The 15,625-nt window shown below is 40.0% G+C and overlaps 1 protein-coding gene across 1 annotated transcript in view; it reads right to left on the reverse strand.

Annotated features, from left to right (window-relative positions):
• UTRN (utrophin) overlaps nt 1–15,625 on the reverse strand; it is a gene marked incomplete in the record, with an annotated part of 519,651 nt that overhangs the window by 156,808 nt on the left and 347,218 nt on the right. The window contains 1 exon segment of the mRNA XM_070073468.1: nt 12,834–12,990. Coding sequence (XP_069929569.1) covers nt 12,834–12,990 — 157 coding nt within the window.

Consider the following 15,625-nt stretch of genomic DNA (forward strand, 5'->3'; position numbering starts at 1 on the left):
TGACACTCTTGTTTATGGCCTCAGTAATCTCCCCATGCTCCAGTCATGAGTTTCCAAGGCTATGGAAGCCCCTTGAGTTCTCCGACTCTTATCTCGTTTAGACAAGGTCATAGTCAAAGTGGAGGTTCTCTCCTCCCTTCAGAGAAAGGTACCTCCTTCTTTGAAGACCTGTTCTTTCCACTGGGATCTCACTCACAGAGATCTTTCATTTAGGTGTTTGTTTGTTTGTTTTTTTGTTTTTTGTTTTTTGTTTTTTTTTTTTGCCAGAGTGTCTTGGCTTTCCATGCCTGAAATACTCTCATGGGCTTTTCAGCCAGATCCGAATGCCTTTAGGGCTGATTCTGAGGCCAGAGTGCTGTTTAGGACATCCGCCATTCTATGAGTCTGCTGAGTATCTCGCTTCCCATGTTGGATCACTCTCCCCTTTATTTATTCTATTGGTTAGTATTAGCAGGTACTAGTCTTGTTTGTGTGCTCCCTTTGACTCTTAGTCCTTTCATTATGATCAATTGTGAACTGAAATTGATCACTGGGACTAGTGAGATGGCATTGGTACATGCCACCTTGATGGGATTGAACTGGAGTCCCCTAGTATGTTTCTAACTCTACCATTTGGGGCAAGTCAGCCTGAGCATGTCCCAAATTGTACATCTCTTCCCTCTCTTATTCCCACTCTTATGTATATTTTAAAAGTCTGCAGTTTTGGATCCTTGATATTGACAGTCAGCCTATAACAGACCACAATAAAAGAATCAAATTCTAGAATCTGGAATCAACATGAACTGCTATTCCCAGTGAGGATATAACAATGGAAGGAAAAACAACCCAGCCACATACTGAGAAGCTCAATCAGTGTGATTCACATGAACCATCTAACACATAACTCACAGAGTTACAGAAGTACAGACTGTTCAATGGGAATTCCTGGGGAGACAAACTTACTGACAAAGAATATTGCTCAATAGTAGCCTGGATCACAGGCAACCTACTAAGAGATGGCAGTTGTGATAAAAATAAAAAAAAAAAAAAACAGTAATCCAGGAAAAGTCCAGAACCAGGCATCTAGTAATTTAGGAAGCAGGGTTAACCTACACCCCAAATTATACTATTCCTCTCCCCCACCCAACTGAAAGATTTTGTGTTATGACTAAATGAATAAAATGAACATGAAAGCATTTTCATGTTAGAGTCCCCAAATGTGCTACCATTTCCCTTCCTACTCATACCCATCGTTTTGACATGTGGCTCTTTCTCATGATAGAAATTTCCTTATCTACAGAGATGATCAGCCCATCAACCTTGCTGCTCAGCTCCTCCACCTGCTCTCCTCTGAGCTTCTGCTTGCCGCCCTCCTGGTGCCACACACTTCACAAAAAGACCTGGAGATTGCCATTAGTAAGTGAACCCCTCCATAAGCTCAACTACTAGCATTGTTTTTTAAATCATTGTCTGCTTTCTCCGGTTTCAAATAATTACTCAGCCCCACTGCAGTGTCTGTCATTGACTTCTAACATTGTTTTCTTGTCCCCAAGTCCTTTCAAATCTTTCCAACTCCCCTTGTCCAGCATCATGTCCCATGCACAATCACTGGCATAATTCCCCTGTGTAATCCTTTATCTCTATGTTCTCTTCTTCTCCATCACACTTGCTTGGCTATACCCAACTCTGATAAACTGATCATCACTAACGCAACTGAACATGAAGGAAAAAAACACATAGAGTGTTCTCACTTTACACTCAAGACCACAGACCTTAATCAGGTCCTTAATGTTGCCTTCCAGCTTTATTACAAACTCATAGTGTATTAACTTCCCACTTCTAGACTACATTTTCTACCTCTTTTCTCCTCTGTCTCTTCTTCCTCCTCTCACTTTCAGTTGATGAGCTGACTTATTTCACTCAGAAAATGCAGGCAATAAACAGAGAACATCTATATATTCTCACACCCAAATCCACCAATGCATGTATTCCACACTTCTCCTATTAACTTTGGCCCGCTTGCCTAAGACCAGCCACTCCACTTGTGCACTGGAATGCATACCGTCACTGCTGCCACAGAGCATCCTCCAATCTGCATCACTGGCTTTCCCCATTTACAGAATCATTTCCACCAGATAGAACATACTGAATTATTTCCACCATTATAAAACAATTACCTGGCCCATTTTTATAAAGTTATTCCTTTATAAAACTATCATTAGTACAGTTCCTGCCTCATTTCTGTTACCTGTGTTGTACAAGTCATTAAAATGATTTTCTATAATTCTTTTGCTCACACTCTGTCTTGAATCTATTCTATCTCAACACTGACAGAAGTCTTGTTCAAGGTCAGCAAGACTGTCTTGGGTGATTAATTTTCTTTCCTATTAATTTCCTAATTTTCTTTCCTATATTAGCCAACCTCAGTGGTCTTTGACCCTTGTGATTACATCTTCTTTCATAAAATACTTTCTTCTTTAGGTATCCTAGACTCTGCTCTCTCTTGGCTTTTCTGTTTTTCTGGCTGTTCCTTCTCAGTCTCATCTTTGCAACCTCTCAAACTGGAATCTTCAGGCCCATTACTTAGGATTCTATTTTTCTAGCTCTGATCAATCCCTAGGTCACCTCATTCAATCCTGTGGCTGATGTATAGATTGACAGTTTTGATCTATGGCCTTGACCTTTTGCATCACTTCAGATTTGTGTATTAATCCTCCTAGCAAACTTCTGAAGTTTAACATGTAAAAACCAAACTCCTGAGTTCCCATACTGTTCCTTCAGCATTTTCCCCCATCACCTGGATGGAACTTCCCTTTTCTGTCTGTTTTGTTCAACAACCTTTGCCTCCTGACAAACTTCACTCACTCACTCTCCCTCTCATCCCATATATCCTGCCCATAAGCAAATCCAGTGGATTCTTTCTGAGTGTATGCAAAAAAAAAAAACCAGTTTCTTCTCAATATCTGTATAGTAATATCCTTTTCCAGGTCACCAAATCAGGTCACCAAATGAATTCCGGAAATATATTCCTGTGGTCTTCTATATCCTATTCTTTATCATGTAACCTGTAACTACAATGTAAGTCAGATCATAGCACTATAGATATCAAGACCTATCAAGGTTTCCTTTCTACTTATAGCAAAAGCAAAGGTCCTAGGGTGTGGGGAGCAGCCCGGACTGGACTGAGTTACTGGAATTAAGACTTATTCTATGCATCTGCTCTCCCACAATATGGCGCTGGGAGAGAAGTAAACAGCTTCCGCACAGCTGCCTCCAGTTCAGCTAATAAACTGTAGGACTTGCTCCTGATTGGAGGAGAGCAGCGTACTCGGCGTGTGGGCAGCCGAGTTAGGATTGGCGGAGGAGGACTATAAAGGAGGAGAGAGACGGCATGCACCAGGAACATCTATGGGGAACATCTAAGGGAACCCGTGCAGCCCTCGAGAAAGCCGGCCGGCGGTGTGCCGCTCCCCTGCGGAAGTGGGGAATGTGGCCAGGGGGAACTGCCCTTCCACGGAGGTGGAAGGGATAGTAGCCAACCCGGGAAGAACCAGCAGCAAACCCGGGGAGGGCCGAGCAGACGAAAGAACAGCGCAGGGTCCTGTGTCGTTCCTCCACGAAGAGGGGGAGCGACATAATGGTGCCGTGACTCGGATATGAAGCCTAGGCAGGGTTCAGTGTCGTTCCTCCACGAAGAGGGGGAGCGACACTAGGGGGTTCCAAAATGGCAGAATAGTGAAAGGAGGGTCTGATTTAAGCAGGAGAAATCAATATTTAAAAGAGGGTTGGAGGGAGTACACTCTGAGGGTAAAGCTGCAGGGGAAATGCAGTGGGAAATCCTGCAAAAGCAGTAGAAACAGTCTAGACCCATGCTTGAAAGAGCAGACATGCGACAAAAGACTCCCATCTTGGATCCAGGGAGGAAGGTGCTTGCCCAGGGCAAACCAGGTGAAAGCAGACTCCAAGGACCCATGGCACTGCTGATACAGCAGGAGGGAGGGAGTTTAGTGAACAGCACCTTTTAGATCCCACTTGGATCCACCAAAGGCAGTGGTGGGAAAAAAGCTGTGCATCTCTCTCCCTCACCCGCTCCATGCTACAACAGAGACCTGAAGCCAGAGGTGGGAGAGCTGGTACCATTTTTGGACATAGGCAGGTAGAAGCCACCCCAGCTCCTGTGCACCCACTCAGCAATCACTGAGGTTAAGAGACCCAGTCTGCAAGGGCAACCACAGCAATTCAGGAGAAACTGAGGGAGAAGGCTTCCACTGCACTAATTGTACCCACCTGGCAACAGGAGGGGAGGGAGAGCCACCCTGACAGAAGGGAAGTGTCATCTGTAGGACTCTCTTACACACATAATTATGAAGCAAGCAGGACTGTGGTGCCCGGGAATCAGAGTTCTAACCAGAGAGAAAAACTCACATTCCACACTGACATCAAATCTGGTTGGGAGGACTGGACTCGATCCAGTGGACTGCAACACACAGACAGCAGATCTGGGAACACCTTAGTTTCCTTGCAGACAGGACTGGCTAACGCGGCAGAGTGGCCACATTGGCACTCGACAACCTGAGAACCCTGGAAGCTGAGACTGAGAAAACATTGACTGCATAAGAAGAGGAAAAGTATGGCTAGAGTCTTGGCAACCACAGAGTGCTTCTCCACACTCTCAGAGCTCCTTGGTTGCCTAGAGCAGCTCATAGCAGAGGGATCTATGCTCACAGGAAAGACTCCATTAATCAAATGTTCGGTTCATGCAGCACGTGTGGAATAGAGCTGAGCACACTGGGGTCTAACACCTTGGTACTCCTTAGCTGAAAGGAGAAAGGGCTGGTCCCACCAACAGAGGTGACCATTCCTCTCCAGTCCATTAACCAGAGGAGAGCTACCACGCCCAACTTGGGTGTTATCTTGGAATCTTGCACCATCCTGGAGCACTGAACAGAGCTTCCTGGCCACACCCAGTACATACCTCTTGGTATTCACTGAAAGTGTAGACATCCCATTTGAAGCCACAGAGGCACAGATCAAAGATAAAAACCATCAGACAAAAAAAAAAAAAAAAAAAAAACCTACAAATGCCTAAAGATAAAGGCAAAAATTCAAGAAATGAAAATAGGTAGACACTATGAGCCTTCCAAAGGATCACTATCACATTTCAATACTAGAATGTGAAAGTGGGGGCTGGAGCCTTGGCGCAGTAGGTTAATCCTCCACCTAAGGCGCCAGCATCCCTTATGTGTGCTGTTTCCTGTCCTGGCTACTCCTTTTTTCTATCTAGCTCTCTGCTGTAGCCTGGGAAAGCAGTAGAAGATGTACCAAGTGCTTAGGCCCCTGCATCTGCATGGGAGACCAGGAAGAAGCACTTGGTTCCTGGCTTCGGTTTGGTGCAGCTCCAGCCATCGTGGCCATTTGGGGAATGAACCAACAGAAGGAAGACCTTTCTCTCTGTCTCTCCCTCTCACTGTCTGTAACTCTACCTTGCAAATAAATAAATAAAATATTAAAAAAAAAGTGAAGAGATTGAGGAAATGCCAGAAATGGAATTCAAAAACTTAATCACTGGATACTCAAAAGCAATCAGAAGCAAATTCATGAACTAAAGGAAACTATATAGAATATGAATGAAATTTTTCCCATGAAATTGAGATCTTAAAGTGAAAGCAACATTAAATACTAGAAATGAAGAATTCAATAGATCAAATAAAAAATGCAGTGGAAAGTCTTAACAACAGAGTTGGTGAGGCAGAAGAAAGAATATCTGAGCTAGAACACAAATATCTGGAAATTTTACAGTCAGAACAAAAACAAGAAGAAATTAGAAAACTTAAAAAAAGTGTTGGAGATATATGGGGTACTATTAAAAGACCCAACATACAAGTCTTAGGAGTACCCGAAGGTATGGAAATAGAGAAGGGCCTAGAAAGCTTACTTAATAAAATAATTACAGAAAATTCCCTAACTTGGAGAAAGAAAGAAATGTCCAAATACAGGAAGGACCTCCTAACAGATACAACCAGAAAAGATCTTCACAACAACACAAAGTAATCAAACTTTCCACAGTAAACCATAAAGAAAAGATTCTAAAATATGCACAAGAGAAACACCAGATAACTTTCAAAGGATCTCCAATTAGACTCACATCTGACTTCTCATCAGAAACCCTATAGGCTAGAAGACAGTGGCAAGATATAGTCCCAATCTTGAGAGAAGAAACTGTCAACCCAGAATATTGTACCCTGCAAAGCTCTCATTTATGAATGAAGGTGAAATAAAGACCTTCTATAACAAAAAGAAATTGAAAGAATTCGTCAGCACTTGTCCAGCCTTAAAAAGATGCTTATGGATGTGCTACACAAGAAACACAGAAAGAAGCCATCATCATGAAAGAAAGTGGAGACAGAACCCCTTCACCCATAAAAGCACAAAAGAAATCCAAAGCAAGTGATAAGAACATTCATGGAAAAATAGCAGGACCAAGTAGTTACTTACCAATAGTTACCCTGAATGTAAATGGCATTAACTCTCCAGTTAAAACATACAGACTGGCTTAATGGATTAAAAAAAAAAAAAGATCCACCTACTCGCTGCCTACAAGAAACACATCTCGTGAACAAAGATACATGTAGACTGAAAGTAGAAGGATGGAAAAGATACTCCATGCTTACGGGAAAAAAACAGCAGGTGAAGCCATCATAATATCAGACAAAATAGACTTAAACAAAAAAACTGTGAAAAGAGACAAAGAAGGACACTATATAATGATCAAGGGATCAATACAATGTGACAATAATAAATGTATATACACCCAACTACAGGTGGATGGAGGACCCTTCTCTCTCTCTCCCAATCTCTCTCTCTGACTCTCCTTCTCTCTGTGTGTAACTCTGACTTCCAAATAAATAAATAAATGTTTTAAAAAATTGGACAATAGACACATGAAAAAATACTCAGGATCGCTAGAAATCAGGGAATTCTAGCAGGCATTTAAAGAGGAACTAACTCCAATTCTTCTAAAACAAAGCTGGAGGCATCACAATACCAGATTTCAAGACATAGTACAGGACAGTTATAAAAAAACAGCCTGGTACTGGCACAACAACAGATGTATAGACCAATGGAACATAATAGAAAATCCAGAAATATTGACTCACATGTACAAACAACTTATCTTTGACAAAAGGGCAAAAACCAACCCCTGGAGCCAAGAGAGTCTCTTCAACAAATGGTGTTGGGAAACAGACTCCACATGCAAAAGCATGAAACAAGACCACTACCTTCCACCTTACACAAAAATCCAATCAAAATGGATCAGAGACTTAAATCTACGATGTGATACTATCAAATTAGTAGAGAATATTGGGAAAACTCTACGTGACATTGGCATAGGGAATGACTTTTTGGAAAAGAACCCAGAATCACAGGCAATCAAAGTGAAAATCAACAAGTAGCATTACATCAAACTGAGAAGCTTTTCCACTGCAAAAGAAACACTAAGCAAAGCAAAGAGGCAACCAAAAGAAAGGGAGAAAATATTTGCAAACTATGAAAGTGACAAATCTATAAAGAATCTATAAAGAGCTCAAAAAGCTAAATAACTGTAAAGCAAACAGTCAAGAAATGGGCAAAGGACCTGAACAGACATTTTTCAAGAGAGGAAATCCAAATGGCCAATAGACCCCACATTGTGGCATAGAGAGTAAAGGCACTGCCTGCAAGGCCAGCATCCCATTTGGGCACCGGTTCAACTCCTGGCTGCTCCAATTCTGATCCAGCTCTCTGCTGTGGCCTGGCAAAGCAGCAGAGGATGGTTCAAGTCCTTGGACCCCTGCAACTCACATAGGAGACCAGAAGAAGCTCATGGCTCCTGGCTTACGATCTGCACATTTCCGGCCATTGCAGCCAATTAAGGAGTGAACCAGTGGATGGAGGACCCCTCTCTCTCTCTCTCTCTCAATCTCTCTCTCTGACTTTCCTTCTGTCTCTGTGTAACTCTGACTTTCAAATAAATAAATGTTTTAAAAAATTGGACAATAGACACATGAAAAAATACTCAGGATCGCTAGCAATCAGGGAAATGCAAATCAAAACCACAATGAGGTTTCACCTCAACCCGTTAGAGTGGCCCTCACACAGAAATTAACAAACAACAAATGCTGGTGAGGATGTGGGGAGAGGGTACCTTAATCCATTGTAGGTGGAAATTGCATTGACTGTCAAGGACAATATTTCTTTTTCTAGTCTGTCTATTTGGTTTCATTTATTTACCCTTTTTACTAATTGGTGAATTAGTATAGAGTTAATTTTATGAGTATAAAAATTAACTGAAAAATTGACTCTGTAAAAAATAAGAATGGGAAAAGAAGACGGAGAAGAAAGAAGGCTGAGAGTATGAGTGCGAGGGAGGTAGGGGGAAAGAATCATCATGTTCCAAATCTGTGTATATTAAATGCATAAAGTTATATTCCTTAAACAAAGCAAAATAATAAAAAAAAAAAGCAAAGGTCCTTACAAAGAACTTCAAAGGACCTTTGAGATTTGAATCCATTCTTCTAACTCCAACCCATTCACCTCCTTCTCTATTATTTGGTCCAAATGCTTAACCACATTGGTTTGATTGCTGTTGCTCAAATATGTCCCAAACAGTGGAGCCTCCATGGCCTTAATGGCCTTTTTGTCTTAAGGGCCTTTCCCTAAAGTTTCTTCCCCTTTAGAGCAGCAGTACTCACCACTTCATGTCCCTATTCAAAACTCACTCTATTTGTGGCACTTTCATGACCTTCTCTAACTAATGTAGCACCTGGCCCTAAATTCTCCTCCCTCCCCCCGCCTCCTTTACCTCGCTGTATTTTTTAATGGTACATATTACAAAGGGACATACTGTACTTTTTTTTTTTTTTGCCTATTTGTTTATCGTCCACCTCTTAAAACTGAGAATTAGGTAAGAAATTGGTTTTGTTCATTGTTGAGTCACCAGTGACCGATGCATATTAGGCACTCAATATTCACTGAGCAGATGAATCAATATTATTAATAGCATCATTATCTGTATTACTTTTTTAACCTAAATGCCTGGGTAATAGATCAAAAGGGTTGAAGCAGAGCAACTGTGTGCAGTACTCAAAGGTAGAGTGAAACATGACCTAGAGCCAAGTAACCTCACATAGAGGTGGAATGAAAAAACAGCCAGGACACCTGCTGTGGCGCAGCAGGATTAAGCCCTGGCCTACAGTGCTAGTTCAATCCTGGATGCTCCACTTCTAATCCGGGGAAAGCAGTGGAGATAGCCAAAGTTCTTGGGCCCCTCCACCCACGTGGGAGACTTGCAAGAAGCTCTTAGTTCCTGGTTTCTGGCTTCAGATCGGCCATTTGAAGAGTGGATCAGTGGATGAAAGACTCTCTCTCTCTCTCTGTGTCTCTATCTATTTCTGAAACACTGTCTTTCAAAAAATAAAATAAACCTTAAAAAAAAAGAAAAGAAAAGGAGAGAAAATGGAGGGGGCTGGGGCTGTGCTATAGCAGGTAAGGTCTCTGCCTGAAGTGCCAGCATCCCACGTGGAAAAAAAAATAACAGCCAGGACAAACTGGTATGACTGATATGCATTTACGATCAAAGCCAGAGAGGAAAATCATTTCAAGCCTCAATATTTGAGTTTTAGATTAAGCTCATAGCATGTGGTCACAAATGGCTCTTATTTTTCACAGAGCACTGCTATGAAAAGAGCTTTATATTATTCTATTTCATCACCAATACCTGAACCCACAAAAAGGAAATGAAAATAATTAATAAAAGGGAAACCTGAGAAATGTAAGGAGAAAATGCTGCATTCTTAAAGCAGTAATTGAAAATTATCTACCATTATGATTTTTTTACATATTTGTGTACTAGTTGTACCTTCCTTTATTTTCCATCAGAGCTATTTCTCTGTTTTACTGCCTTTTTAAAATCTATCCAAATGTTAATTTTAATAACCTAGTCAAAAGGATCAGAATAAAAAAATTTCAAGGTATTATAATATGGTATTAAGGCAACTGACTGCATAAATGTCTTTTTAATATGTGTGAGGTTTTGTTTGGAATTTTTAAATGTGAATAGACTTCTAATGTCACACTTATATGTAAAGATTTAAAATGAGAAATTGTATATCATGAGAAAAGTAAAAAATAAAACAACATGATATGTAATACATGAGTGAATGGGTATGGAGGAACAATAAATAAGTTGGTTGAAAGTAAAGAAGGCAAATAATTTAATACCAGTATCTAAGAATTAATGTGTCAGTTGATAATATTTCAGCATATTTTTGCTTGCTAATCCAATGAAAATGCAAGCTGATATAGAGATAAATTTGAGAAGAATAAAAGCATAATTCAAAGGCAGATATATGTTCAGAAAGATAAAACATAAAATGGCCTAAAGTAATACAGTTTTCATTTTCTTCAACACTTAAATCTATAGCTTTTTACTATTATATGTTTTATTCCTTATTTTTTCACTTTCATTTAATGTAAACAAGATAGTTGGCAATGCTTTATGACTCTTTAAGAGTAAGTTAACTTGTAGTTAATGTTTTCCCAATATGAAAGTACATTAATATTCAACAGCATTCCTCAGATCTAAAAAAAAAAAGCTAAAATTCATATTGAAACAAGAGACCACAAATAGCTAAAGCAATCTTAAACAATCAAAATTTAAAGCAGAGGCATCACAATACCAGGCTTTAAGACATACTACATAAGACGGGTGAAGCTGCAGTCCACAGTGCCTGCATCCCATATGGGTACAGGTTCATGTCCCAGGTACTCCACTTCCTATCCAGCTCTCTGCTATGGCCTGGGAAACCAGTAGAGAAGGCCCAAGCCCTTGGGACCCTGCACCCTCACTGGAGACCCAGAAGAAGCTCCTGGCTCCTAACTTCAGATCGGCACAGCTTTGGCTATTGCGGCCAATTGGGGAGTGAACCAGCTGATGGAAGACATCTCTCTCTCTCTCTCTCTCTCTCTCTCTTTCTGCATCTCTTTCTGTGTAACTCTGACTTTCAAATAAATAAATAAATCTTTATAAAAAAAGACATAATACAGGGCAGTTATATTCAAAACACCTGGTACTGGCATAAAAATAGACATGACCAGTGGAACAGAATAGAATTGTCAGAAATTAATCCATCCATTTAAAGCCAACTAATCTTTGACAAATAAGCTAAAATCAAAATCCCTGGAGAAAGTAGTCTCTTCAATAAATGGTACTCAGAAAATTGGATCTACACATGCAGAAGTATGAAACAATGTCCTAACACCTATACAAAAATCAACTCTAAATGGATCAAGGATCTAAACCTATGAACTGATACCATCAAACTACTAGAGGAAAACATAGTGGAAACTCTGCACGACATTGGCATAGACAAAGGCTTATTGGAAAAGACCCCTGAAGCACAGGCAATAAAAGCAAAAATAGACCAATAGGATTATATAAAGCTAAGAAGCTTCTGCACTACAAAGGAAACACCCAGCAAAGAGGTAACCATGAGAATGGGAGAAAATATTTGCAAGCTATTCAACTGATAGAGGATTACTATCCAGAATCTATAAAGAGCTCAAGAAACTCAACAACAACAAAACAAGGAATACAATTAATAAATGGGCAAAGGACATGAACAGGCAATTTTCAAAAGATGAAATACAAATGGCCAACACACACACATGAAAAAATACTTAGTATCACCAGCCATTAGAGAAATGCAAATAAAAACCACAGTGAGGTTTCACTTCACCCAAGTTAGAATGGCTATCATTCAAAAGTCAAAAAACAATCAATGCTGTTGAGGATGTGGGAGAAAAGGTAACTTATCCACTGTTGTGGGGAATCTAAACTAGTACAATCATTATGGAAGACAATATAGAGATTTCTCAGAGATCTGAAAATAGATATACCATATGACCCAGCAATCTCACTCCTGGGAATTTTCCCAAAGGGAATAAAATAAGCATATGAAAGAGTTATCCTTACCCACATGTTTATTGCAGCTCAATTCACATTAGCTAAGATAGGGAATCAGCCCAGATGTCCATCAACTAATGACTGGATAAAGAAAATGTGATATACATACACTATGAAATCCTACTCAGACAAAATGAATGTAACTGGAAACAATTATGCTTAGTGAAAAAGCCAAAATAAGACAAATATCCTATGTTTTATCTGATATGTGTCAGTTAATTTAGAATATAAGAAAATACATAGAAATGAAATGGACATTTTGTGATATGAGTATCATTTTTTAGCCCTTGTTTATATTCCTGTGGAACTATGGACTTCCTACTATTTACTTGCTGAATATCATGGTTAGCAGCAAATTAACTCCATGAATACAGAGTGGGTTAAAATTATGTCTTTGCAAAACTGATGAACAGAGGTAATAAGGGAGGGCATTGGGGGAGTGAGGGAATATGGATGTCTTCTTGGAACTGTAACTATGGAATCTGTTCTATTTATATTAATAAAAATACTTTAAAGAAAATACATTAATATTCTAAAATCTGTTAGAAATTTAAGTAGACTTCATGAAAAGCTTTAAAGCAATATTATGCTTTGGAGGCCTATAATGTTTAAAAATGTTTAGTTAAATAGGAAGAGACAACTTAATTTGAAACAAATGGAAGCAATGCATGCAATTTAAATAAAACGCCTAAATACCGACAATTAGAAGTGGGGAGATCTTATTATAATGGTTCAACTTTGATTTATCTACAGTTTTATTTCAAGGATTCACTTGAGCAAAATTAAAAAAAAAAAAAAAAACACACACACACACAAAAAACCAGATACTCACTCCAGGCACTCAACTTACTTTACAATGGTCGTACTGGAGCTGTAAGGCTGGCACATCCCCTCCAATTGGCATCTGTTTTTTAAGTTCTTCATCTTTCATGTTCAGCCATTTGATCAGTTCCTCTAACGATGTCAGCAACCTGTTCCATTTCTCTGCACTGGCCTCCAAATGGGCCCTGAGGAAAGAACCCAGGCCACACTTAGAAGCTGGAATTACATTCACAGAATTTATAAACCTTCCTTTAGCCAAATAATCTTGTAAGGCCAACTAATGTTCCCTTCCACACATGAGATTCTGTAAAAAAACTAATGCCTGTAAGAAACAGTTACTTTGGAGGACAGTGTTTGGTGTAGCAGATAACGTGATGCATAGGACTCCCATATCCCATATAGAAGTGCCTGGGTTCAAGCTGAACTCTGCCATGGACTCCAGCTTCCTACTAATGTGCAGGCCGGGAAGCAGCCCACATAGGAGACCTGGATTAAGTGCCTACCTCTGAGCTATGGGTAGCCTGGCCAAGACTAAGCTGCTATGAGCATTTGGGAAATTAACTAGTAAATGGGAGATTTTTCTCTCTTGGACTCTCTCTCTCTCACTCCATCTCTCTCTCTCTCTCTCTGCCTTTCAAATACATAAAATACAATTTAAAAAAGAAACTAATTACTATGTTGGTAATATCTATTCACATTTAAAATGCACAGCTGCGTATCACATAGGAAAAAATTTGAGAATTCCCAGAAAGACGTTCATGATACAATATAAAGCAAAAGGCATTAGTTAGAAGTTTATGTACAGTATACACTAACATCCAATTATGTTTTTTGCTCATTTCATCTATATACATACACAGGGACACAGAGATAGGAACAGGAAACAATTTCCAAACAATACAGTGTTTGGAATATGATTACCACAGAAAACCAAGTGAACACCTATTTTTAGATATCATTATATGGCTTGAATATGTACTAGAGGCTCATATAATTTTTTCTTCCACCTCCCCAAAAACCTGATTAGTTTTCTAGGAAAGGAAATGAATGATGAATTAATTTCTCTTATTATCAAATAAATTACTGAAAGAATATTACCAACATTTATCTCAAAATGTCAAAACAATAAGGCATTGCTTGGGCAGGTTACTGTTTGACAAAAGGTTCACTAGTGCCTATTAAAAATGACCACTGCAGGGGCTGGCACTATGGTGCAATGGGTTAAAGCCCCCACCTGCAGCACTGGCATCCCATATGTGCACTGGTTCAAGTCTCGGCTGCTCCACTGCTGACTCAGCTCTCTGCTATGGCCTGGGAAAGCAGTGGAAGATGGCCCAAGTTCTTGGGCCCCTGCACCTATGTGGGAGACCTGGAAGAAGCTCCTGGCTCCTAGCTTCGGATCAGCTCAGCTCTAGCTGTTGTGGTCATTTGGGGAGTGAACCAGCAGATGGAAGACCTCTCTGTCTCTCTGGCTCTACCTCTTTCTGTTACTCTTTTAAATAAATAAAATAAATCTTTTTTAAAAATGACCACTGCGAAGGCAAAAGTGAATAATAGTCCTTGACTACAGTACTTTATACCCTGACTTAAAGGTGAGAGTGCTGTTTCCATAAGGATTTCTGTTTTTAGAACAGAAATGTGCCTCCAAATTCTAAAATTATGAGCTTCAAAATCAAGAAAATGTTTAGAAAGTACATTTTTAAGTGGTAAAAGTTTCCAATAAGATCAAAAGTACTTGAAAACAAAAATGTAAACCAAAGCACTAACTCCTCATTACTATGAGTAGGGCCCTAGAGAGAGCCCTCTCATCCAGCCTCAAGTGCACAATGCTTGGATTTAAAAATAGGATAACTTGGGCTGGTATTCCAGTGCAACTGATTTAGCTGCCACTTGCAACACTGGCATCCCACACTGGACTGCCCATTTGTGTCCCAGCCCCTCTGCTTCTGATCCAGCTTCCCATTAATGCACCTGGGAAGGCAGCAAAAGATGGTGCAAATACTCGGGCCCTTGCCATATATGTGAGAAACCAGGATAGAGTTCTGGCTTTTGGCTTCAGCCTGGCCCAGACATGGCTTTGCAGCCACGTGGGGAGCAAACCAGTTGATAGAAAATTCTGTTTCTGTCGTCTGCTTTTCAAACAAATAAATAAATGAATAAATCTTACAGAGAGAGAGAAAGAGCTAGAGAGAATGAGAGAGAGAGTGAGAAAGATAGAATATAAGATCAGCTGTAAACAATTCCAGAGAATCAAGGTTCAGGATTTATTCAGCCGTGCGTCACCCCAGTGGACAGACTGTGAATGCAGATTCAAGCACTTAATCTGGTGAAGTGGAATCGTCTTGACTGGCCATGATCTTCATGTTCATATGGCCAAGCCTGACAGAAATAGACATAAGTCTTTTAATACAACAGCTTCCAAAGAGTGAATACTTATGAAGGGAAAGATGACCCATTTGGTGCAATCCCAGTTAGAAACCTCATAATCATACTTATATCCTCCCATATAACAAGTCTCCCCTAGACACTGGCATGATGCCCACCTCCATAAATTTCTCTTTTACTGTTTGTTATGGGACAAATCAAACAGGCACAGTCACTACGGACTCAGATCTGTCGGTAATTTCCTTTTTGGGGACACCTGATCTACCTGAGTCTCGGTCTCAATGTTAACAGCTCTTCTGTAGTTATTTCACACAAAATATTCCTGCATGGATCAGATTAGGTGGGCATTCCTGGAAACAGATATTCAATAATATCATAAGCCTTTGTTAAAATTCTTAATGTTGGGGGCTGGCGCCATGGCTCACTAGCTTAATC

This window comes from Oryctolagus cuniculus, chromosome 5, assembly GCF_964237555.1.
Source record: "Oryctolagus cuniculus chromosome 5, mOryCun1.1, whole genome shotgun sequence".
Classification (NCBI taxonomy): Eukaryota; Metazoa; Chordata; class Mammalia; order Lagomorpha; family Leporidae; genus Oryctolagus; species Oryctolagus cuniculus.